Here is a 25,254-nt window from a genome sequence, read left to right as displayed (position 1 = left end):
TGTCATGTTGTGTTGCTACCATGTTGTGTTGCTACTACAGTATGTTGTTGTTATGTTGTGCTTCTACCATGTTGTGTTGCTACTAGAGTATGTTGTTGTCATGTTGTGTTGCTACCATGTTGTGTTGCTACTACAGTATATTGTTGTCATGTTGTGTTGCTACTACAGTATGTTGTTGTCATGTTTTGCTGCTACCATGTTGTGTTGCAACTACATTATGTTGTTGTCATGTTGTGTTGCTACTAGAGTATGTTGTTGTCATGTTGTGCTGCTACCATGTTGTGTTGCTACTACAGTATGTTGTTGTCATGTTGTGCTGCTACCATGTTGTGTTGCTACTAGAGTATGTTGTTGTTATGTTGTGTTGCTACTACAGTATGTTGTTGTCATGTTGTGCTGCTACCATGTTGTGTTGCTACTAGAGTATGTTGTTGTTATGTTGTGTTGCTACCATGTTGTGTTGCTACTACAGTATGTTGTTGTTATGTTGTGCTTCTACCATGTTGTGTTGCTACTAGAGTATGTTGTTGTCATGTTGTGTTGCTACCATGTTGTGTTGCTACTACAGTATGTTGTTGTCATGTTGTGCTTCTACCATGTTGTGTTGCTACTAGAGTATGTTGTTGTTATGTTGTGCTGCTACCATGCTGTGTTGCTACTACAGTATGTTGTTGTCATGTTGTGTTCCTACCATGTTGTGTTGCTACTACAGTATGTTGTTGTTATGTTGTGCTTCTACCATATTGTGTTGCTACTAGAGTATGTTGTTGTCATGTTGTGTTGCTACCATGTTGTGTTGCTACTACAGTATGTTGTTGTTATGTTGTGCTTCTACCATGTTGTGTTGCTACTAGAGTATGTTGTTGTCATGTTGTGTTGCTACTACAGTATATTGTTGTTATGTTGTGTTGCTACTACAGTATGTTGTTGTTATGTTGTGCTTCTACCATGTTGTGTTGCTACTAGAGTATGTTGTTGTCATGTTGTGTTGCTACTACAGTATATTGTTGTCATGTTGTGTTGCTACTACAGTATGTTGTTGTCATGTTGTGCTGCTACCATGTTGTGTTGCAACTACAGTATGTTGTTGTCATGTTGTGTTGCTACCATGTTGTGTTGCTACTACAGTATGTTGTTGTCATGTTGTGCTTCTACCATGTTGTGTTGCAAATACAGTATGTTGTTGTCATGTTGTGTTGCTACTACAGTATGTTGTTGTCATGTTGTGCTTCTACCATGTTGTGTTGCTACTAGAGTATGTTGTTGTTATGTTGTGTTGCTACCATGTTGTGTTGCTACTACAGTATGTTGTTGTTATGTTGTGCTTCTACCATGTTGTGTTGCTACTAGAGTATGTTGTTGTCATGTTGTGTTGCTACCATGTTGTGTTGCTACTACAGTATGTTGTTGTCATGTTGTGCTTCTACCATGTTGTGTTGCTACTAGAGTATGTTGTTGTTATGTTGTGTTGCTACCATGCTGTGTTGCTACTACAGTATGTTGTTGTCATGTTGTGTTCCTACCATGTTGTGTTGCTACTACAGTATGTTGTTGTTATGTTGTGCTTCTACCATATTGTGTTGCTACTAGAGTATGTTGTTGTCATATTGTGTTGCTACCATGTTGTGTTGTTACTACAGTATGTTGTTGTCATGTTGTGTTGCTACCATGTTGTGTTGCTACTACAGTATGTTGTTGTTATGTTGTGCTTCTACCATGTTGTGTTGCTACTAGAGTATGTTGTTGTCATGTTGTGTTGCTACTACAGTATATTGTTGTTATGTTGTGTTGCTACTACAGTATGTTGTTGTTATGTTGTGCTTCTACCATGTTGTGTTGCTACTAGAGTATGTTGTTGTCATGTTGTGTTGCTACCATGTTGTGTTGCTACTACAGTATGTTGTTGTTATGTTGTGCTTCTACCATGTTGTGTTGCTACTAGAGTATGTTGTTGTCATGTTGTGTTGCTACCATGTTGTGTTGCTACTACAGTATATTGTTGTCATGTTGTGTTGCTACTACAGTATGTTGTTGTCATGTTTTGCTGCTACCATGTTGTGTTGCAACTACATTATGTTGTTGTCATGTTGTGTTGCTACTAGAGTATGTTGTTGTCATGTTGTGCTGCTACCATGTTGTGTTGCTACTACAGTATGTTGTTGTCATGTTGTGCTGCTACCATGTTGTGTTGCTACTAGAGTATGTTGTTGTTATGTTGTGTTGCTACTACAGTATGTTGTTGTCATGTTGTGCTGCTACCATGTTGTGTTGCTACTAGAGTATGTTGTTGTTATGTTGTGTTGCTACCATGTTGTGTTGCTACTAGAGTATGTTGTTGTTATGTTGTGTTGCTACCATGCTGTGTTGTCGTGTTGCTGCCATGCTGTGTTTTATGTGTTGCTGCCATGCTATGTTGTTGTCTTAGGTCTCTCTTTATGTCGTGTTGTGGTGTCTCTTGTCATGATGTGGGTTTTGTCCTATATATTTGTATTTTTTATCCCAGCCCCCGTCCGTCCGCAGGAGGCCTTTTGCCTTTTGGTAGGCCGTCATTGCAAGTAACAATTTGTTCTTAACTGACTTGCCTAGTTAAATAAAGTTTATATAAAAATAAAGACAAAGTTAGTATGAAAGGGAAAATAAATTAACAGGTTGTTTTTACAGTGTTGTAGAATTTGAATTTTGTATTATTTTAGTGGATAGATCATCTTTAATATTACAGATTGTGGCTTCTATCAATGTAATTATCTGCATCATTTCCAATCCCCATATATTTTTTTGTAAATGTATATATAATATACAAATATTTAACTGTATTATTTTTGCCTAACCTTACCACCCCTCCCCTAATTGAAGTACACAGTGTTTATTTCTTCTCCACTGGTTGCCCTTTTCTCATGGCAACGGGCCACAAATCTTGCTGCTGTGACTGCACACTGCAGTATTTCGCCTAACAGATATGGGAGTTCATCAAAGTTTGTCTCTCTCTCTTTATCCTATCTGGGAGTAACAAGGCAGACAGAGCCCTGACAACAATTAACTGAGCTGTTGCATTCAATTTGGTTTGGTTTTGTTTTACGATTGAAACAATAAATATAGTGTTTGTACGTCTAGACGAGAGGTTTCCCTTCTCAACGATGGGCAGATGCCCTGTCATACCCTCAGAGCAGGGGCTGATGGGGAATTGATTGCTCTCCTGTGATAGTGAGGAGATTTACAGAGACAGGGGAAGAAATAGGGAAGGGGAGAGTGAGGGGCAGGAGGACGAAAGGGAGGGATGGAGGAAGAGAGGGAGGGAGAGAGGGATGGAGTGAGGAAGAGAGGGATGGAATGAGGAAGAGGGATGGCGGGAGGAAGAGAGGGAGTGAGGGAGAGAGGGATGGAGAGAGGGATGGCGGGAGGAAGAGAGGGATGGAGTGAGGAAGAGAGGGATGGAGAGAGGGATGGAGTGAGGAAGAGAGGGATGGAGTGAGGAAGAGAGGGATGGAGAGAGGAAGAGAGGGATGGCGGGAGGAAGAGAGGGAGGGAGGGAGAGAGGGATGGCGGGAGGAATAGAGGGATGGAGTGAGGAAGAGAGGGATGGAGAGAGGAAGAGAGGGATGGAGTGAGGAAGAGAGTGATGGAGTGAGGAAGAGAGGGATGGAGAGAGGGATGGAGTGAGGAAGAGAGGGATGGAGTGAGGAAGAGAGGGATGAGTGAGAGGGATGGAATGAGGAAGAGAGGGAGGGAGAGAGAGGGATGGAGTGAGGAAGAGAGGGATGGAGTGAGGAAGAGAGGGATGGCGGGAGGAAGAGAGGGATGGAGTGAGGAAGAGAGGGATGGAGTGAGGAAGAGAGGGAGGGAGAGAGAGGGATGGAGTGAGGAAGAGAGGGAGGGAGAGAGAGGGATGGAGTGAGGAAGAGAGGGATGGCGGGAGGAAGAGGGATGGAGTGAGGAAGAGAGGGATGGCGGTAGGAAGAGAGGGAGGGAGAGAGAGGGATGGAGTGAGGAAGAGAGGAATGGAGTGAGGAAGAGAGGGATGGAGAGAGAGGGATGGAATGAGGAAGAGGGAGGGAGAGAGCGGGATGGAGTGAGGAAGAGAGGGATGGAATGAGGAAGAGAGGGATGGAGAGAGAGGGATGGAGTGAGGAAGAGAGGGATGGAGTGAGGAAGAGAGGGATGGAATGAGGAAGAGGGATGGAGAGAGAGGGATGGAGTGAGGAAGAGAGGGATGGAATGAGGAAGAGAGGGATGGAGTGAGGAAGAGAGGGATGGAGTGAGGAAGAGAGGGATGGAATGAGGAAGAGAGGGATGGAGAGAGAGGGAGGGAGGAAGAGAGGGATGGAATGAGGAAGAGAGGGATGGAGTGAGGAAGAGAGGGATGGAGTGAGGAAGAGAGGGATGGAGAGAGGAAGAGAGGGATGGCGGGTGGAAGAGAGGGAGGGAGGGAGAGAGGGATGGCGGGAGGAAGAGAGGGATGGAGAGAGGAAGAGAGGGATGGCGGGAGGAAGAGAGGGATGGAGAGAGAGGGATGGAATGAGGAAGAGAGGGAGGGAGAGAGAGGGATGGAGTGAGGAAGAGAGGGATGGAGTGAGGAAGAGAGGGATGGCAGGAGGAAGAGAGGGATGGAGTGAGGAAGAGAGGGATGGAGTGAGGAAGAGAGTGAGGAAGAGAGGGATGGAGTGAGGAAGAGAGGGAGGGAGAGAGGAAGAGAGGGATGGAGTGAGGAAGAGAGGGAGGGAGAGAGGAAGAGAGGGATGGCGGTAGGAAGAGAGGGAGGGAGAGAGAGGGATGGAGTGAGGAAGAGAGGGATGGAGTGAGGAAGAGAGGGATGGAGTGAGGAAGAGAGGGATGGAGTGAGGAAGAGAGGGATGGAGTGAGGAAGAGAGGGATGGAGTGAGGAAGAGAGGGATGGAGAGAGAGGGATGGAGGAGGAAGAGAGGGATGGAGAGAGAGGGATGGAGTGAGGAAGAGAGGGATGGAGAGAGAGGGATGGAATGAGGAAGAGGGAGGGAGAGAGCGGGATGGAGTGAGGAAGAGAGGGATGGAATGAGGAAGAGAGGGATGGAGAGAGAGGGATGGAGTGAGGAAGAGAGGGATGGAGTGAGGAAGAGAGGGATGGAATGAGGAAGAGGGATGGAGAGAGAGGGATGGAGTGAGGAAGAGAGGGATGGAATGAGGAAGAGAGGGATGGAGTGAGGAAGAGAGGGATGGAGTGAGGAAGAGAGGGATGGAATGAGGAAGAGAGGGATGGAGAGAGAGGGAGGGAGGAAGAGAGGGATGGAATGAGGAAGAGAGGGATGGAGTGAGGAAGAGAGGGATGGAGTGAGGAAGAGAGGGATGGAGAGAGGAAGAGAGGGATGGCGGGTGGAAGAGAGGGAGGGAGGGAGAGAGGGATGGCGGGAGGAAGAGAGGGATGGAGAGAGGAAGAGAGGGATGGCGGGAGGAAGAGAGGGATGGAGAGAGAGGGATGGAATGAGGAAGAGAGGGAGGGAGAGAGAGGGATGGAGTGAGGAAGAGAGGATGGAGTGAGGAAGAGAGGGATGGCAGGAGGAAGAGAGGGATGGAGTGAGGAAGAGAGGGATGGAGTGAGGAAGAGAGTGAGGAAGAGAGGGATGGAGTGAGGAAGAGAGGGAGGGAGAGAGGAAGAGAGGGATGGAGTGAGGAAGAGAGGGAGGGAGAGAGGAAGAGAGGGATGGCGGTAGGAAGAGAGGGAGGAGAGAGAGGGATGGAGTGAGGAAGAGAGGGATGGAGTGAGGAAGAGAGGGATGGAGTGAGGAAGAGAGGGATGGAGTGAGGAAGAGAGGGATGGAGTGAGGAAGAGAGGGATGGAGTGAGGAAGAGAGGGATGGAGTGAGGAAGAGAGGGATGGAGAGAGAGGGATGGAGTGAGGAAGAGAGGGATGGAGAGAGAGGGATGGAGTGAGGAAGAGAGGGATGGAATGAGGAAGAGAGGGGGAGGAAGAGAGGGATGGAGGGAGGAAGAGAGGGAGGGAGGGCAGGAGGAAGGGAGGGAGGGGAAGGGAGGGGAGAGAGGGAGGGAGGGGAAGAGAGGGGGAGGGAGAGCGGGAGGGTGAGTGGGAGGGAGGGAGGGCAGGAGGAAGAGAGGGAGAAAGATACTGATGGAGGGAGAGAGGGAGGGATGGAGAGAGAGGGATGGAGGGAGAGGGAGGGCAGTAGGAAGATGGGGAGGGAGGAAGAGATGGAGGGAGGGGAGAGAGAGGGAGGACAGGAGGAAGAGATAGATTGAGGGAGGGAGGGCAGGAGGAAGGGAGGGAGAGAGGGAGGGGAAGAGAAGGGGAGGGAGAGAGGGATGGAGGGAGGGCAGGAGGAAGAGAGGGATGGAGAGAGGGAGGGGAGAGAGAGGGAGGGAGGGAGGGAGGGAAGAGAGGGGGGGATAGAGGGAGGGAGGGGAAGAGAGGGGGATAGAGGGAGGGAGGGGAAGAGAGGGGAGGGAGAGTGGGTGGGAGGGAGGGAGAGTGGGTGGGAGGGAGGGAGGGCAGGAGGAAGAGACTGATGGAGGGAGAGAGAGGGGAGGGATGGAGAGAGGGAGGGCAGTAGGAAGATGGGGAGGGAGGAAGAGATGGAGGGAGGGGAGAGAGGGAGGGGGGCAGGAGGAAGAGAGGGAGGGGGGCAGGAGGGAGGGAGGGAGGGAGGGAAGAAGGGGGAGAGAGGGAGGGATAGAGGGAGGGAGGGGAGAGTGGAATAGAGGGAGGTGCAGAGAGAGGGAGGGTGGGACTGTGGATTCCTCTGGATTGTATTCTGACAGGGTTGCTCAGCTCACCAGGACTCCTCTACTCTACCTTCTCCTCTCTGAGCTCTGATAGATGAGTACCCACATAGGGCTATTAATACACATGCTGACACACACACTCGCTGACACAACACGCTGACTCATACTCACACACAACACACTCACTGATAAAGATTGACAGTGGAGGCTTGGATGAGAAACTGTATTCCTGTAGTCTCACACCCCTCACCTCTGTGTCTCTCTCTCTCCTCCAGACCTGTTCAGTCAGGTGGCGTCGTCGGGGGATACGTGTGACCAGAGACAGCTGGGTCTGCTGCTCCACGACGCCATCCAGATACCACGGCAACTAGGAGAGGTCGCCGCCTTCGGAGGGAGCAACATTGAACCCAGCGTCCGGAGCTGTTTCCAACACGTATGTAAACACAGTATACAGACACACTGCAACACATTGTGTTTAGTGACACACACAATAATACATCTTGTATTATTGCTGTTGAAAGTGCCAGAACGTTGTCACTATAACCTATATGGCCATCAATGAACGTTTAAATGCAAGGTTGGCTGGTCCCTGTCCTTGGGTTCACATTGTATTTTTCTCTTTTCCCTGAGTCCTGTTTCGTCAGTCATAAATTCAGTGGCGGCATTAAATTAGGAAGCAGTACATTTCCCTGATTTCACCGCTCGGGCTCCCAAAATAGCATGGTGATGGAGCTCGGCTGACATTGGAAATGTCACGGAGTTTAACAGGAGCCACTAGCAACCTGGAGCTTTCTATCCAGTCCTTCTCCTATCACTTCACCACTCCTCTCCTGTCACCCCTTATCTACCTACAACCTCCTCTTTCCTTTATCTCCCCCCATTTCTCACACACACACACACACACACACACACACACACACACACACACACACATACATTAACACGCACATACATTAACACATACACATAACACTGACTTGCTTAGTTAAATAAAGGTTCAATATTATTATAATTATTTTATAAATACGCTAATACACACATACACACCATCACCCGCATCAACACCACCATTACAACAAGACTGATATTCACTGCACAATTCCTAATGCATTACAGCCAGACGGATGATGGTAAGAGTGAATTGATGACTCTGGCCTCTCTGCCCAGTAGACTCCACCCCCCACCCCCCCGTGACCTCCCTGTATCAGCCAGAAATTGCAGAGCAGTCAACCACTCCATTTGGTTTAATGGGGCTGTAATGAACGAGGTGGTGGCCCATAAATACGGCCTGTTTTACGGGTCTCAATCTCACTCCTCCCTCCCTTTCACCATCCATCCATCCTCCTCCCTCCAAGGGATCTGTACTGCCGTAACTCTGCCACCTAGACGATGAGAGGGGACAGGTGGGAGAGGAGAGAGGAGGAGACATTAGGGAGGAAGATGGAAGGAAGGATAGGTGTAGGTGTCAGCTCTCTGGCTCGATGCCTTGACTTGACACTCCAGAGCTGGTTCTTCATCAAATCACATTGTATTGGTCACATACACATATGTAGCAGATGTTGTTGCGGGTGTAGTGAAATGCTTGTGTTTCTAGCTCCAACAATGCAGTAGCATCTAACAATTCACAACAATACACTCACATCTAAAAGTAAAAGAATGGAGTTAAGAAATATATAAATATTAAGACCAGCAATGTCGGAGTGGTATTGACTAAAATACAGTATATACATATGAGATGAGTAAAACAGTATGTAAACATTATTAAAATGACCAGTGATTCCATGTCTATGTACACAGGGCAGCAGCCTCTAAGGTGCAGGGATGAGTAACAGGGCGGTTGCTGCCTAGTGATGGCTATTTAACAGTCTGAGATAGAAGTTGTTTTTCAGTCTCTCGGTCCCAGCTTTGATGTACCTGTACTGACCTTGCCTTCTGGATGATAGCGGGGTGAACAGGCCTTGGCTCGGGTGGTTGTTGTCCTTGATGATCTTTTTGGCCTTCCTGTGACATCGGGTGTTGTAGGTGTCTTGGAGGGCAGGCAGTGTGCCCTCGGGGATGCGTAGGGCAGACCGTACCACCCTCTGGAGAGCCCTGAGGTTGCAGGTGGTGCAGTTGCCGTACCAGGCGGTGATACAGCCCGACAGGATGCTCTCAAATGTGCATCTGTTAAAGTTTGTGAGGGTCTTAGGAGCCAAGCTGAATTTCTTCAGCCTCCTGAGGTTGAAGAGGTGCTGTTGCGCCTTCCTCACCACACTGTCTGTGTGGGTGGACCATTTCAGATCGTCAGTGATGTGTACGCCGAAGAACTTGAAGCTTTCCACCTTCTCTACTGTAGTCCCGTCGATGTAGATAGGGGTGTGCTCCCTCTGCTGTTTTGTTGACATTTGTTGACGTTGAGAGAGAGGTTATTTTCCTGGACCCGCTCTGCCAGGGTCGTCACCTCCTTCCTGTAAGCTGTCTCGTCATTGTTGGTAATCTGGCCTACTACTGTTTTGTTGTCTGCAAACTTAATGATTGAGTTTGAGGCGTGCATGGCCACGCAGTCATGGGTGAACAGGGAATACAGGAATGGGCTGAGCACGCACCCTTGTGGGGCCCCAGTGTTGAGGATCAATGAAGTGGGGGTGTTGTTTCCTACATGCTTCTCCATCTGTCTGTGTGTGTGATCTCAAGGTTCTACGATTTCAATCTGACATTTAGCCCTAACAGAGCCAGAGGTCACAGAACGGGGACACACACGCAGGAATAGGTTTTCAACGTTCCCCTCTTTGACCGAAGCCATGTTGATTCTTAGGGGGTGTTTGCAGTGTGTGTGTGTGTGTGTGTGCGTGCGTGCGTGACCTGTGGACAATAACTTCCTCGAGTCCCGGATATTCCCTCTCAGAATGTTTACTCATTGACCTTTGTGGGTAGTCGTGGCAACTGAAAGGTCAGGTGTGTGTTCTGTACAGCAGCCGTCTCCAGGTGTAAAGGGATTTAATACCCACTACAGGACTCCTAGAACAGGGCTTCCTAAACCTTGGGGCTAAAAAACTTTGACATGGGCTAGTAGATCTGGACACTGCTGACAAGTTATAAATATCTATAAATATATAAGTATGTAATGACTGACATGACAAGAGGAACTGATGATGCACTACCCCATTTCTAAATGACACCTTGTGCTTTCTACTATTACGGACTGAGTTTCTTTAAAACATTTTTTTAATTATTTCTTTATTTTTGTCGCCTGGATGTCACTTGCATCACACTTATATCAGTACAGTCGTAACAAACTAAGAGTTCCGAAACGTCAAAACTTCTGATCAAATAAGCCTCGTATCAAAATAAATATTCATTTTCTATATTGAATAGGTTCCACAGTCTTTCGTTCCCCCCCATACAAAAACTCCTCACTTAATAAACCTGCTTAACGTGGACAGATTTTGGGCGCACTAAACCCTCTTCCTCTCTTGTATAGTGCACTACTTTTGATATGGGCCCTGGTTTATTGTAATGCACTTTATATAGGGAATAGTGTGCCATTTCGGATGAAGCTTAGTAGTTGAATTCACTTTGATTTTACATTTCCTCTTTCCTCTTCCTGTCCAGGTGACAAATAAGGTGGAGCTGGAGCCCAGGCAGTTTGTTGATTGGATGAGGCTGGAGCCCCAGTCTATGGTGTGGCTTCCTGTCCTACACAGAGTGGCGGCTGCTGAGACCGCCAAGCACCAGGCCAAGTGTAACATCTGTAAAGAGTGCCCCATTGTAGGGTTCAGGTAAACACACACACACACACACTTAGACCCACATGCGCACGAATGTGCACCCACACACTCACACACAGCAACTTTGCGTTCAACGTTAGCTCCTTAACACACATTTTCATACAGAGCAAGAGCTGTACGTTGAATACACCCACCCACATGCTCACTCACTCACACACACACACCCAATGCACACACACACAGGGGAATGATGGTGTGCTGATCTCCCTGCCCTGAGTGGAGCAGAAAGGGCAGGCCTCCTCCGGAGGGTAGGCCTTTATCTAAATGTCAGTAGCTGATACACTCCTAACTAAATACCATCTGGAGAAGGACTTCTAGAATCACACACACACACACACACACACACACACACACACACACACACACACAAAGGGACATCCACTGTGTACTGTGGGTTAGGGTCTCAGACTCTCACGTCTGCCTGTCTGTCTGTCTGTCTCTGTCTCACACACCACCTGTTGATATAATGTCAGAATAGTTCAATAGAATCACCCTCTTATGATTAAACAGACCTCAGATGTCCACATGCTAAACACAATATTGTTTTGAGGGTATGACATCAGTCACAGTATTATTATGTGAGCAAAATGAGACACAACATCATGCTAACCAGAGCCTAGTGTCTAGTGTAATGTTTATTATCTCTGGTCCTCGCTAAGTAGTTACACCAGCTAGAGAATGTCTTGAGACAAGTACCAGCAGACATTTGACAGAACACAAGCTTTTACAGGTCTGTCATTGATCCAAGGAGGGATAGAAAGAGAGGGGAAGTAGGAAGAGAGACAGGGTAAGGAGGGAGAGAGAGAGAGGGGAAGTAGGAAGAGAGACAGGGTAAGGAGGGAGAGAGAGAGAGGGGAAGTAGGAAGAGAGACAGGGTAAGGAGGGAGAGAGAGAGAGGGGAAGTAGGAAGAGAGACAGGGTAAGGAGGGAGAGAGAGAGAGGGGAAGTAGGAAGAGAGACAGGGTAAGGAGGGAGAGAGAGAGAGGGGAAGTAGGAAGAGAGACAGGGTAAGGAGGAGAGAGAGAGAGGGGAAGTAGGAAGAGAGACAGGGTAAGGAGGGAGAGAGAGAGAGGGGAAGTAGGAAGAGAGACAGGGTAAGGAGGGAGAGAGAGAGAGAGGGGAAGTAGGAAGAGAGACAGGGTAAGGAGGGAGAGAGAGAGAGGGGAAGTAGGAAGAGAGACAGGGTAAGGAGGGAGAGAGAGAGAGGGGAAGTAGGAAGAGAGACAGGGTAAGGAGGGAGAGAGAGAGATTATCTTGTGTCCTTTAACTATTTGTACATTGTATATGTATATATATATATATATAATATGACATTTGTAATGTCTTTACTGTTTTGAAACTTCTGTATGTGTAATGTTTACTGTTCATTTTTGTTGTTTTTCACCTTATATATTCACTTTGTATGTTGTCTACCTCACTTGCTTTGGCAATGTTAACACATGTTTCCCATGCCAATAAAGCCCTTGAATTGAATTGAATTGAGAGAAAGTTGAATACATTTGGATTGAATAGTGTTGCACAGGTTAGACTTGAGGCTCCCAATGGCCAACACCGTGTTGTAAAGCAGAGCTGCTTTTCCAGACAATGGGATATTACGAAGTAGAATATACACTGAGTGTACAAAACATTAGGAACACCTGCTGTTTCCATGACATAGACTGATCAGGTATGTCCAGGTGAAAACTATGATCCCTTATTGACGTCACTTGTTAAATCCACTTCAATCAGTGTAGCTGAAGGGGAGGAGACAGGAGAAGGATTTTTAAGCCTTGAGACAATTATGGGTGCCATTCAGAAGGTGAATGGGCAAGACAACATATTTGAACGGTGTATGGTAGTTGGTGCACTCAACAGTTTCCCTTGTGTATCAAGAATGGTCCACCACCCAAAAGACATCCAGCCAACTAGACACAACTGTGGGAAGGATTGGAGTCAACATGGGCCAGCATCCCTGTGGAATGCTTTAGACACCTTGTAGAGTCCATGCCCCAACGAATCAAGGCTGTTCTGAGGGCAAATGGGGGGGTGCAAATTGATATTAGGAAGGTGTTCTTAATGTTTTGTACACTCAGTGTAGATCCCATAGTCATTCATTAGTGGTTGTCTGTGTCAGCGCTAATGAAAGATGTCTGTGTAGTAATACGCTGCATGTTGCTGTGTAATGGGGCGTGGGACGTGGGTTGTACTGTGCCCCTACTGTCTGATGTATCGCTGTGGGCTCTGTCATCAATCAGATTACCTTAGAGAGAGAGAGAGAGACCGCACTCAACGAGCTGTATGAGGCCAGAGCTAACAAGAAAATGCTCATCCATAAGCAGCGCTCCTAGTGGCCTGGGACATTAATGCAGGCAAACTTAAATCCGTTTTACCTAATTTCTACCAGCAAACACAGACTGGAATATTTTCCGAGATTCATCTAAGGGCATTGAGGAGTATACCACCTCATTCACCGGCTTCATCAATAAGTGACGACGTCGTCCCCACAGTGACTGTACGTACATATCCCAACCAGAAGCCTTGGATTTACAGGCAACATCCGCACCAAGCTAAAGGCTAGAGCTGCCGCTTTCAAGGAGCGGGACACTAATCCAGACGCTTATAATAAATCCCGCTATGCCCTGTTGTATACGGCGCATGTGACATATAAAATTAGATTAGATTATATTGCCTGAATTAGGCCCATCTCAATTTACGGACATCTTTTATATTCTGTTTTGAGCACGATGATGAGGTGCATTGGGATAGAGCTGCAGGTGGCATTCAGAATTTTAGACTGTGGGTTTGGGTGTGTCCTCCATTTTGAAATTCACGGAGAAAGTGGTGACAGAACATCGGTAGCTCCGTGTGAGGCCCTGGAATAGCTCAGATGAGAGCAGCGCAGGACACACATGAGATGCATGCAAGAGAAAGAGAAATGGGGAAATCTGCACGATGCGCTCATCATTCTCATTCTCTTGTTTCTCCACTCTGTCTCCATCACGATCGAAACAAAGTGGCTATTTTCACGTCTGAGGAATTTAGAGAAAAGTGTCAGCCTATTTCAAACACACCTCCTTGTTATTGCGTTTCCATTTTCGTTTTTGGATTGCATTCAATAGCGTCTATGAATCACATGATTATGAAGGCATATGTATGAAAGCGTGTATTCATATTCTGTCCTTGTGATGTACTTGTCTATTAATGTTCTGTATTATGTAATGTATCATGTTTTGTGTGGACCCCAGGAAGAGTAGCTGCTGCTTTAGCAGTAACTAATGGGGATCCTAATAAAATACTAATACTATCCATCTCCCCCTCCCCTCATCCCTAGGTATCGCAGTCTGAAGCACTTTAACTATGACGTGTGTCAGAGCTGCTTCTTCTCTGGACGAACCGCCAAGGGCCACAAGCTCAACTACCCCATGGTGGAGTACTGCACGCCGGTGAGGAACACACACACACACACACACACACACGTCTGTGCCACCTTATTCTTCAGGAACCCGGAGCGCAAATTGGATTCAACCGAGCGAACAGTAAAAGACTTCTGTTCTTTGAGCTGTTTATAATTTCTGAAAGGCATTTTTCCAACACTGTTTCAGGTGAGAGAGGGAGGGAGGGGATTTGCAGAAATTGAACAGTCTTCTCTTTTTACATTAGTAGAGCTCACGCACAGCGTCGGAATATTGCTGAATGTCACACTTCGACTGGTCGGGGAATATGTTTATTTTCTTTGGGTGATTTAATTTAGTTTTTCAATCTGCAAATTTGATAGCCTGGATATTGATACAGACCGCCAGCCATGAGGAACAGCAATCACTCCTGTCCTGGCTGTGTAATGCTAACTGACTTCAGTGACTGTGGGATGAAAACATTATACAAGTCATGTTTAAGCATGGGAAAATAATATTATAGCTTTCAGTTATGAAGCAGAAAGTCAAACTGCAATGTCAGACTTCCATTACCAATCTGGCCTTTCTGTTTCTGATGTAGCCCCAATTCAGACAGATGATATGGTATATCACCTGTAAAAAATATTAGGCAATGTTAATAGGACCCCCTTTCAAACAACTCCTTATTTATCACTGAAATGCAGGTATACCCCTTTTAAACATATCAGTGGGTAACTGGCAAATTGGGAGGGGTGGGGTCAGAGAGTGTTGTTAAACAATGAGGGCTGTTTGCATTTCAAATTAGGGTGGTGTTAAACAATTGAAGTGTTTATTCATTTACCTGCAAAAAAGTAGAGAACCATTCACACAGACCTGATACCTGTATTTTGGTTAGAGGGTCTGTGAAAATACAGGAATCATGACTAGGTCTTTAGGTGGGTTTTATTTGTCCTTTTTCTCTTCCAACTACACCTTTCAGATATACAAAGACGTAGGCAAAAAAAGTAGCAGGCATGTAAATGAGTGAGATTTCAGTCTGTGTATGAAAGGGACATTAGTGTAAGCAATGTAAATGGGTAAGTATGAAATGGTGGATTCTTGGCCGCCTGATCCATTTTACTGGAGAAGACGGAACAAAACAGTGAGGTCACGCCGCTGATTCTCTCACTGTTGCTTCAGAACCACAGGCCACCTTGAGGAATAAATACTTTATTACACACCATGTGTTGAATAGAGATACTCTTTTATTGAATGAAATCAAACTTATTTCCTCAGAGAAATAAGCCCCTCTCTAAAACAAGAACACATTTACAGTACCCTCTCTTCCACACAGAACAAAACACATTTTGATGTTACATTAATGTCTCCAAAATTGATAAAGTACATATTAATACTGAGGCCTAGGACCATAACCTGATTTAGGAGGTAAAGATCAATATGATGCTGTGTAAAGTGTCAGCCGCTGGTCCCATTGCGGTCATTTTAGAAACATTGTCAGTTTCTCATATCGGTCCCACTGTTTATTTGATGTGCACAATATTGCTTTTTCATTTCATTGTAGTATTACTTTTTCATTTGATTGTTCCCACATTGCTAGTATTAATTATTGAGCAAAAACATGGTAGAATAAATTGTGTGCTGTGGTCTATTCGTCCCTGCGAAGTAGTTGTTTGGGCACAAGTTTGACAAGTCTCTCTACTGTGATTTTACAGACTCTTCTCTGGCACAGTAGCCGACCTGCCACAACACACTATTCATGCGCCACACACAAACCCTGCTCAAGTACTGAGATCTCGCTCAGTTCAATTCAAGGGCTTTATTGGCATGGGAAACGTGTTAACATTGCCAAAGCAAGTGAGGTAGATAATATACAAAAGTGAAATAAACAATAAAAATGAACAGTAAACATTACACATACAGAAGTTTCAAAAGAATAAAGACATTACAAATGTCATATTATGTATATATACAGTGTTGTAACAATGTACAAATGGTTAAAGTACAAAAGGGAAAATAAATCAACATAATGGGTTGTATTTACAATGGTGTTTGTTCTTCACTGGTTGACCTTTTCTTGTGGCAACAGGTCGCTAATCTTGCTGCTGTGATGGCACACTGTGGAATTTCACCCAGTAGATATGGGAATTATCAAAATTGGGTTTGCTTTCAAATCCTTTGTGGATCTGTGTAATCTGAGGGAAATATGTGTCTCTAATATGGTCATACATTGGGCAGGAGGTTAGGAAGTGCAGCTCAGTTTCCACCTCATTTTGTGGGCAGTGTGCACATAGCCTGTCTTCTCTTGAGAGCCATGTCTGCCTACGGCGGCCTTTCTCAATAGCAAGGCTATGCTTACTGAGTCTGTACATAGTCAAAACTTTCCTTAAGTTTGGGTCAGTCACAGTGGTCAGATATTCTGCCGCTGTGTACTCTCTGTTTAGGGCCAAATAGAATTCTAGTTTGCTCAGTTTTTTTGTTAATTCTTTCCAATGTGTCAAGTAATTATATTTTTGTTTTCTCATGATTTGGTTGGGTCTAATTGTGTTGCTGTCCTGGGGCTCTGTGGGGTGTGTTTGTGAACAGAGCCCCAGGACCAGCTTGCTAAGGGGACGCTTCTCCAGGTTCATCTCTCTCTAGGTGATGGCTTTGTTATGGAAGGTTTGGGAATCGATTCCTTTTAGGTGGTTGTAGAATTGAACAACTCTTTTCTGGATTTTGATCATTAGTGGGTATCGGCCTAATTCTGCTCTGCATGCATTATTTGGTGTTCTACGTTGTACACGGAGGATATTTTTGCAGAATTCTGCATGCAGAGTCTCAATTTGGTGTTTGTCCCATTTTGTGAAATCTTGGTTAGTGAGCGGACCAAAGACCTCACAACCATAAAGGGCAATGGGCTCTGTGACTGATTCAAGTATTTTTTGCCAGATCCTAATTGGTATGTTGAATTTTATGATGGCATAGAATGCCCTTCTTGCCTTGTCTCTCAGATCGTTCACAGCTTTGTGGAAGTTACCTGTGGCGCTGATGTTTAGGCCAAGGTGTTTATAGTTTTTTGTGTGCTCTAGGGCAATAGTGTCTAGATCGAATTTGTATTTGTGGTTCTGGCGACTGGACCGTTTTTGGAACATCTTTATTTTGGTCTTACTGAGATTTACTGTCAGGGCCCAGGTCTGGCAGAATCTGTGCAGAATATCTAGGTGCTGCTATAGGCCCTCCTTGGTTGGTGACAGAAGCACCAGATCATCAGTAGACATTTGACTTCAGATTCTAGTAGGGCAAGGCCGAGTGCTGCCGCCTTTTCTAGTGTCCGCGCCAATTTGTTGATATATATGTTGAAGAGGGTGGGGCTTAAGCTGCATCCCTGTCTCACCCCACGGCCCTGTGGGAAGAAATGTGTGAGTTTTTTGCCCATTTTAACTTCACACTTGTTGTTTGTACATTAATTTTATAATGTTGTATATTTTACCCTCAACACCACTTACCATCAATTTGTATAGCAGACCCTCATGCCAAATTGAGTCAAAGGCTTTTTTGAAATCAACAAAGCATGAGAAGACTTGCAGGGTGAATACATGGTCTGTTGTATGGTAATTTGTTAAAAAGCCAATTTGACATTTGCTCAGTACATTGTTTTCTCTGAGGAAATGTATGAGTCTGCTGTTAATGATAATGCAGAGGATTTTCCCAAGGATGCTGTTGACGCATATCCCACAGTAGTTATTGGGGTCTAATATGTCTCCACTTTTGTGGATTGGGGTGATCAGTCCTTGGTTCCAAATATTGGGGAAGATGCCAGAGCTAAGGATGATGTTAAAGAGTTTTAGTATAGCCAATTGGAATTTGTTGTCTGTATATTTGATCATTTCATTAAGGATACCATCAACACCACATGCCTTTTTGGGTTGGAGGGTTTTTATTTTGTCCTGTAGCTCATTCAAGGTAATTGGAGAATCCTGTGGGTTTGGTAGTCTTTAATAGTTGATTCTAAGCTTTGTATTTGATCCTGTATATGTTTTTGCTCTTTATTCTTTGTTATAGAGCCAAAAAGATTGAAGAAGTGGTTTACCCATACATCTCCATTTTGGATAGATAATTCTTTGTGTTGTTGTTTGTTTAGTGTTTTCCAATTTTCCCAGAAGTGGTTAGAGTCTATGGATTCTTCAATTACATTGAGCTGATTTCTGACGTGCTGTTCCTTCTTTTTCCGTAGTGTATATCTGTATTATTTTAGTGATTCACCATAGTGATTCACCATAGTGATTCACCGTAGACTCAGGTTTTCCGGGTCTCTATGTTTTTGGTTAGACAGGTTTCTCAATTTCTTTCTTAGATTTTTGCATTCTTCATCAAACCATTTGTCATTGTTGTTCACTTTCTTCGGTTTTCTATTTGAGATTTTTTAGATTTGATATGGAAGCTGAGGTCAAATATACTGTTAAGATTTTCTACTGCCAAGTTTACACCTTCACTATTACAGTGGAACGTTTTACCCAGGAAATTGTCTAAAAGGTATTGAATTTGTTATTGCCTAGTTGTTTTTTTGGTAGGTTTCCAAACTGCATTCCTTCCATCTATACCATTTCTTAATGTTACTCAGTTCCTTTGGCTTTGATGTCTCATGATTGAGTATTGCCCCAGAGTCCCTTGGTGGATGAGACTATCAGCTCTCTGTAACCTAGAGGGCAACCAGTGGGTTCGTCTCCTCTATACCAGGTTTCTTGCAGGATGACAATGTCTGTATTACCGATTTGTTTGGTGAAGTCCGGGTTCCTGCTCTTTAGGCCAAAGGCAGATGACCTCAGGCCTTGGATATTCCAGGATGATATAGTGAAGGCTTTGTGTTCCATAAAGTGTCCAATGTTGTTGGTCGTGGTTTGGCCTCAGGCCAGTAAGTGTGAGCAGAGCCAGCTGAGCATCTGCTACATGCCATTGGCTTGGGCTAGTGTAAGTGGGGATGGTTGACGTGTGGGGGGGGGGGTGTTGATTGGTCCGGGTGGGAGTGTGGATGTGGCTGGGGGTTCTGTGGTCTGGATGTAGGTCCTCTTGGAGTGGGTCCTCTATGTGTAGGTTCAGGGGGGGGTCCCGCATGTCTGGGCAGGGTGTCTATTGATCTGTTGTTCCTGTGTGAAGTTTTGGGGCTGCGTTTGAGAGCGATGTCCTTTAGAGTCCGGGCAAAGGTGGGCACTGCTGCCTTGTAGAGGTGGACCTGGTCTTAGAGGCTGTTCAAGTCCAGGGTGGAGTGGTGGGCCAGGAAAACATTTGGTTTTGAGGCACAGTCACGGGAAATACTTGCGTTTACCCGCTGTATTGTGGCAGGGTGGAAGTCTTTTCGTGGTAGCAGGGTGGAGATAACCACTTGTGCGTTGGGGAAAGTAGAAGAAGCTTTTTCAATCACTCCCTTCAGTGCTGTGGCCACCCTTTCCTGCTGTGTTCTCAGGTCGTTTGTGCCTGTGTGTATTATTATGTGGCTAGGTGAACCTAGTTGGTCCTCAGACAGAAAGTCTAGGGCGCGCTGGGTGTTTGGACACCAGAGTTTAGACACACTGTGTTTGGGAAAAAGTTTTTTTTTTCTTGTATATATTTCCCATTTGAGTCCATAAGGAGAACAATTTGTGTCTTGTATATGTCCTCAGTGTGTGTGGGGGGTTTGTCTTAAGGGTTATCAGGGTGGCTGACAGGGGGGTGCTCAGAGGGGGTGAGAGCCTCTGGGCTTGGGGTTCTTCATTTGTCTGTTCTGCTGTGATGTCGACGCTATGGTCAGGGTCTGGTGTGGACTGTTCTGCTGTGATGTCGAGACTTTTGTCGGGTGCTGAGGTGGGCTCTTCTGCTTGCTTCTCTGTGGGGGTGGCCACCTCTCTAGTGGGTTGTTCTCTGTCACACGCCATCCCCCTCAACCTCTCCTCCAGCAGTCTGATCCTCTCCTCTAGTGCTCTGTTCTTCTCCTGCTCCTGCTCTTTCTCCTGTTGAAGTTGTCTCACCACTGTCCAGAGTGCAGATATGTCTCTCTCCACCTCCAGCACTCCGGGTCCGGTTAAGGGGGTGTTGTTGTGCTGGACTGTTGTCTGGGTCTGTGCTGACTGAAATGTAATCACCTGCTGTTCCAGCTCAACCTGCCTTACCTCCAGCTGGGTAAATGTATCCTTCATTTCAATTAGAGGGTAGTACTCTATGCTTGGAGGTTGACTTTCCACTGGGGGTGGCTCGTCTGTGGGGTTATATAATGAAGACGTCTGGTCTGCCCCGTTCGGGGTGGAGTTATCTTTCTCAAGGGAGACCTTCTCCTGCTGGGCTAATTTTTTGATTAGGTGAAAGTCCAGCTGAAACTGTTTGGGGTTGCCCTGTACCATTACTGTTCCAGACGTATAGAGATTTTTATTAGCTGACTCGGAGTCCTCATTGTCAAGTATCCTGAGTTTCCACCCCTTGTTAACGTCTCTGGGATCGTTCGGGACGCTAGCGTCCCACCTCGCCAACAGCCAGTGAAATTGCAGGGCGCCAAATTCAAAACAACAGAAATTTCATAATTAAAATTCCTCAACCATACCAAGTATTTTACACCATTTTAAAGATACACTTCTCGTTAATCCAACCACAGTGTCCGATTTCAAAAAGGATTTTCGGCGAAAGCAGAACATATCATTATGTTAGGTCAGCAACTGGTCACAGAAAGCATTCAGCCATTTTCCAACTAAAGAGAGGTGTCACAAAAAGCAGAAGTATAGCTAAAATTAATCACTAACCTTTGACGATCTTCATCAGATGACACTCCCAGGACTCAATGTTACACAATACATGTATGCTTTGTTCGATCAAGTTCATATTTATATCCAAAAACCTCAGTTTACATTGGCGCCATGTTCAATGCCTCCAAAACATCCGGAGAAATTGCAGAGAGCCACATCAAATAACAGAAATACTAATCATAAACTTTGATGAAAGATACATGTTTTACATAGAATTAAAGATGAACTTGCTCTTAATGCAACCGCCGTGTCAGATTTCAAAAAAGCTTTACGGCAAAAGCACAATATTCAATAATCTGAGAACAGCGTTCAGCCACAAAAGTAAGCCATACAGTTACCCGCCAAGTTGTGGAGTCAACAAAAGTTATAAATAGCATTATAAATCTTTACTTACCTTTGCTGATCTTTATCGGAATGCACTCCCAGGATTCCCATTTCCACAAAATATGTTTGTTTTGTTCAATTACGTCCATATTTATGTCCAAATACCTCCGTTTTTTTCGCACGTTTAATTCACTATTCCAAAGGCACAATGTGCGAGCGCAAAATCCAGAAGAATAGTCAAAAGAGTACCATTACAGTTTGTAGAAACATGTCAAACGATGTTTACAATCAATCCTTAGGGTCTTTTTATAATACATGTTCAATAAAATTCCAACCGGACAATAGCGTATTCATTACAGAGGAAAAAGAAGGAACGGCGCGCCCACGTGACCACGCAGTAAACAACTGTTTGGCCACAGCCTAGTCCACTTGTTGAAACAGATCTTATTCAACACCCTTCCACAATAGAAGCCTCAAACAACTTTCTAAAGACTGTTGACATCTGCTGGAAGCCTTGGGAAGTGCAATCTGGCCCCATAGACACAGCATATTGGTTAGGCAATCACTTAAATGAAACTACAAACCTCAGATTTCCCACTTCCTGGTTGGATTTGTCTCAGGTTTTCGCCTGCCATATGAGTTTTGTTATATTCACAGACATCATTCAAACAGTTTTAGAAACTTCAGAGTTTTTAATATCCAATAATACTAATAATATGCATATATTAGCATCTGGGACAGAGTAGCAGGCAGTTTACTCTGGGCACCTTATTCATCCAAGCTACTCAATACTGCCCCCCTGTCACCAAGACGTTAACACCCCCTCTCTTAACTTCTTCGAGATAGGGGGCGCACTTTTAATTTTTGGATAAAAAACGTTCCTGTTTTAAACAAGATATTTTGTCACGAAAAGATGCTCGACTATGCATGTAATTGACAGCTTTGGAAAGAAAAAACTCTGACGTTTCCAAAACTGCAAAGATATTATCTGTGAGTGCCACAGAACTGATGCTACAGGCGAAACCAAGATGAAACTTCAAACAGGAAGTGAGCAAAGGCGCTGTTTTCCATTGTGTCCTTATATGGCTGTGAATGCGCCCTGAACGAGCCTACACTTTCTCCAAGGTGTCTGCAGCATTGTGACGTATTTGTAGGCTTATCATTGAAAGATTGGCCATAAGAGACTACATTTACCAGGTGTCCGCCCGGTGTCCTTTGTCGAAATTGGTGCGTAATCTTCAGCTGCAAGCATTCTTCCATGTGATTCAGAGGAGAAAGCAGACTTCCACGAACGATATATCATCGAAGAGATATGTGAAAAACACCTTGAGGATTGATTCTAAACAACGTTTGCCATGTTTCAGTTGATATTATGGAGTTAATTTGGAAAAAAGTTAGGCGTTTTGATGACTGAATTTTCAGGGTTTTTTGGTAGCCAATCGTGATGAACAAAACGGAGCGATTTCTCCTACACAAAGAATCTTTTTGGAAAATCTGAACATTTGCTATCTAACTGAGTCTCCTCATTGAAAACATCCGAAGTTCTTCAAAGGTAAATGATTTTATTTGAATGCTTTTCTTGTTTTTGTGAAAATGTTGCCCGCTGAATGCTACGCTAAATGCTACGCTAGCTATCAATACTGTTACACAAATGCTTGTTTTGCTGGTTGAAAAGCATATTTTGAAAATCTGAGATGACAGTGTTGTTAACAAAAGGCTAAGCTTGAGAGCTAGCATATTTATTTCATTTCATTTGCGATTTTCATGAAGAGTTAACGTTGCGTTATGCTAATGAGCTTGCAGAGATAATTACACTCCTGGATACAGGTTTTTTTCGTAGCCAAACGTGATGAACAAAACGGAGTTATTTGTCCTACACATAATATTTTGGGAAAAACTGAACATTTGCTATCTAACTGAGAGTCTCCTCATTGAAAACATCTGAAGTTCTTCAAAGGTAAATGATTTTATTTGAATGCTTTTCTTGTTTTTGTGAAAATGTTGCCCGCTGAATGCTACGCTAAATGCTACGCTAAATGCTACGCTAGCTATCAATACTGTTACACAAATGCTTGTTTTGCTGGTTGAAAAGCATATTTTGAAAATCTGAGATGACAGTGTTGTTAACAAAAGGCTAAGCTTGAGAGCTAGCATATTTATTTCATTTCATTTGCGATTTTCATGAATAGTTAACGTTGCGTTATGCTAATGAGCTTGAGGCTGTATTCACGATCCCGGACCCGGGATGGCTTGTATCAAGAGGTTACAAAGGGGTAGTGTGCTAATATAGCACTGTGCCATGCCAGGGGATGGTTTGTGTGGAGGATAAGGTTGCTGATGTTCCTAAAAAGTCTCTCTTGATTTTCCATAAGGAGCTTTATTTTGTAATCTATTCTTGCCTTATCATTCTTTACATACACAGGGTACTGTATTTTAACAGCGGGAGGCAGCTTCTAAGGCCTCTCCATTTGGTTGGAGTAGACTGTTTGACTCTCCTGCCATTGTTGGGCTAAAGGGCTTTGACACCTCTCACTTGACATGTCAGTGGTAATTGAAGCTATATCAAGCTTGGCAGCCTTATATTAGAATTCAGTCCTTATAACGTAATGTAGTGTATTTTTCTTCTTGGCTTTTGGAAATAAAATATAGTTTCAAGACTAAACATTACTCACTCATTTCCAGGTTGGATGGTGTTTTCAGGTTTCTGTTGTTTTCCAGAGAATTTGCTGTATAGAATAATAATCCTTGGTAGTTGTAAACCTTCCAGGTGATTCCGTAATTCCGTCCAAAATCAGCATCCTGTATATGTTCCTGACAAAAAAATGGAAGTTTATCTAACTCTAAATCCATCTCTCTCTCTCTCTCTCTCTCTCTCTCAGGATGTGTTGTGTTCTACATATTAGCTAAAAGCCATATGAACTCAATAGACTGTGTGTTCCTTTGCGTCACAGTGTGTTTATGTGTGTTCCCCTGCTTAGGTGTGTGTTTGTGGAAGTTGAATCTCCCTAGCTGTTCCCTGAATCCTAGGAAGAATAGGCCCTCTTTAGGTCAGGGCACCGTGATAATAGGACTTTCACTGGCAAAGCAGAATCCGCCACTTTCTTAGAAGATGCGTTTTCTAATGAACCAATGAACTCCTTCTTACAAAATGTCTCATCCCTTTCTCACTCTTCCAGACTACTTCGGGTGAGGACATGCGTGATTTCACCAAGGTGCTGAAAAACAAGTTCCGCTCCAAGAAGTACTTTGCCAAGCACCCCCGGCTGGGCTACTTACCGGTCCAGACGTTTCTAGAAGGAGACAATATGGAGACGTAGGTACCTGGGAGGAAGGGGGTCGTTGTGTTGCCTGGGTGAGCCCTCTGTCAACACTCATTTCCTCTCCCTGTCTGTAGACTGTTATACCCCCTGGAAGACTCAGGCCATATATCTCCTGTGTTGCACAGAGCTGCTGCTCTGCTCTGGAGTGAGTCCGTCTCGATCTTTCACCAGTCGCCTGCTCGGACACACATAAATCCTCAGTAATGGTGTTTAACTAGCGTTACAGATTATGCAGATGCTAGTGGAGGGTGGTGAGTGCCCCCTCTTGAGGTGTGAGTTATGTCCCCTTCTATGATCTGAACCTTCTGTCTCTATATACTAACAGCTCCCTAGAACATGTCTCCCTCTCTCTCCACATCTCAATATCTCACCCTCTGCTTTTTGCTATATCTTCTGTCTCAGTATCTTTCCATGTTTGTGCATCCCTCCTTCTCTCTTTCTCCCTCCCTCTCTCTCCCTCTCTATTTATTTATTTTTGTGTTTCTCTCTCTGTTTCTCTCTCTGTTTCTCTCTCTCTCGCTCTCTCTCTGTTTCTCTCTCTCTCTGTTTCTCTCTCTCTCTGTTTCTCTCTCTCTCTCTCTCTCTGTTTCTCTCTCTCTCTCTCTCTCTGTTTCTCTCTCTCTCTGTTTCTCTCTCTCTCTGTTTCTCTCTCTCTCTGTTTCTCTCTCTCTCTGTTTCTCTCTCTCTCTGTTTCTCTCTCTCTCTGTTTCTCTCTCTCTCTGTTTCTCTCTCTCTCTGTTTCTCTCTCTCTCTGTTTCTCTCTCTCTGTTTCTCTCTCTCTCTCGCTCTCTCTCCCCTTCTACTTCTACTTGAGTTGCACAAGTGAATATTAAAAACAAACTGTGAATCCAACCTTACCCCAAAGAAGTTACACACACACACACACACACACACACACACACACACACACACACACACACAGTTCAGATGTCCACTCCTCAGATAGACTGGCCCACCCTCTTCATTCCTCTCCTCTCTCTCCGTTCTGCTTTCCTCCCGCTATCCCTGCAGCAGTGTC

The 25,254-nt window shown here is 44.9% G+C and overlaps 1 protein-coding gene across 6 annotated transcripts in view; it reads left to right on the top strand.

The window, feature by feature from the left end:
• The window catches only part of utrn (utrophin), a 407,872-nt gene that overhangs the window by 336,806 nt on the left and 45,812 nt on the right, over positions 1–25,254 (top strand). For all 6 annotated transcript variants that reach the window (XM_065026301.1, XM_065026305.1, XM_065026302.1 and 3 more), the window contains 4 exons: positions 6,984–7,141; positions 10,300–10,466; positions 13,786–13,897; positions 24,093–24,229. In XM_065026301.1, coding sequence (XP_064882373.1) covers positions 6,984–7,141; positions 10,300–10,466; positions 13,786–13,897; positions 24,093–24,229 — 574 coding nt within the window. The remainder of the gene's footprint in view (positions 1–6,983; positions 7,142–10,299; positions 10,467–13,785; positions 13,898–24,092; positions 24,230–25,254) is intronic.

Source organism: Oncorhynchus nerka, linkage group LG13 (assembly GCF_034236695.1).
Source record: "Oncorhynchus nerka isolate Pitt River linkage group LG13, Oner_Uvic_2.0, whole genome shotgun sequence".
NCBI classification, from domain to species: domain Eukaryota; kingdom Metazoa; phylum Chordata; class Actinopteri; order Salmoniformes; family Salmonidae; genus Oncorhynchus; species Oncorhynchus nerka.
Note: the sequence above shows the minus strand (reverse complement) of the source record. Positions and strands in the feature narration are given on the sequence as shown.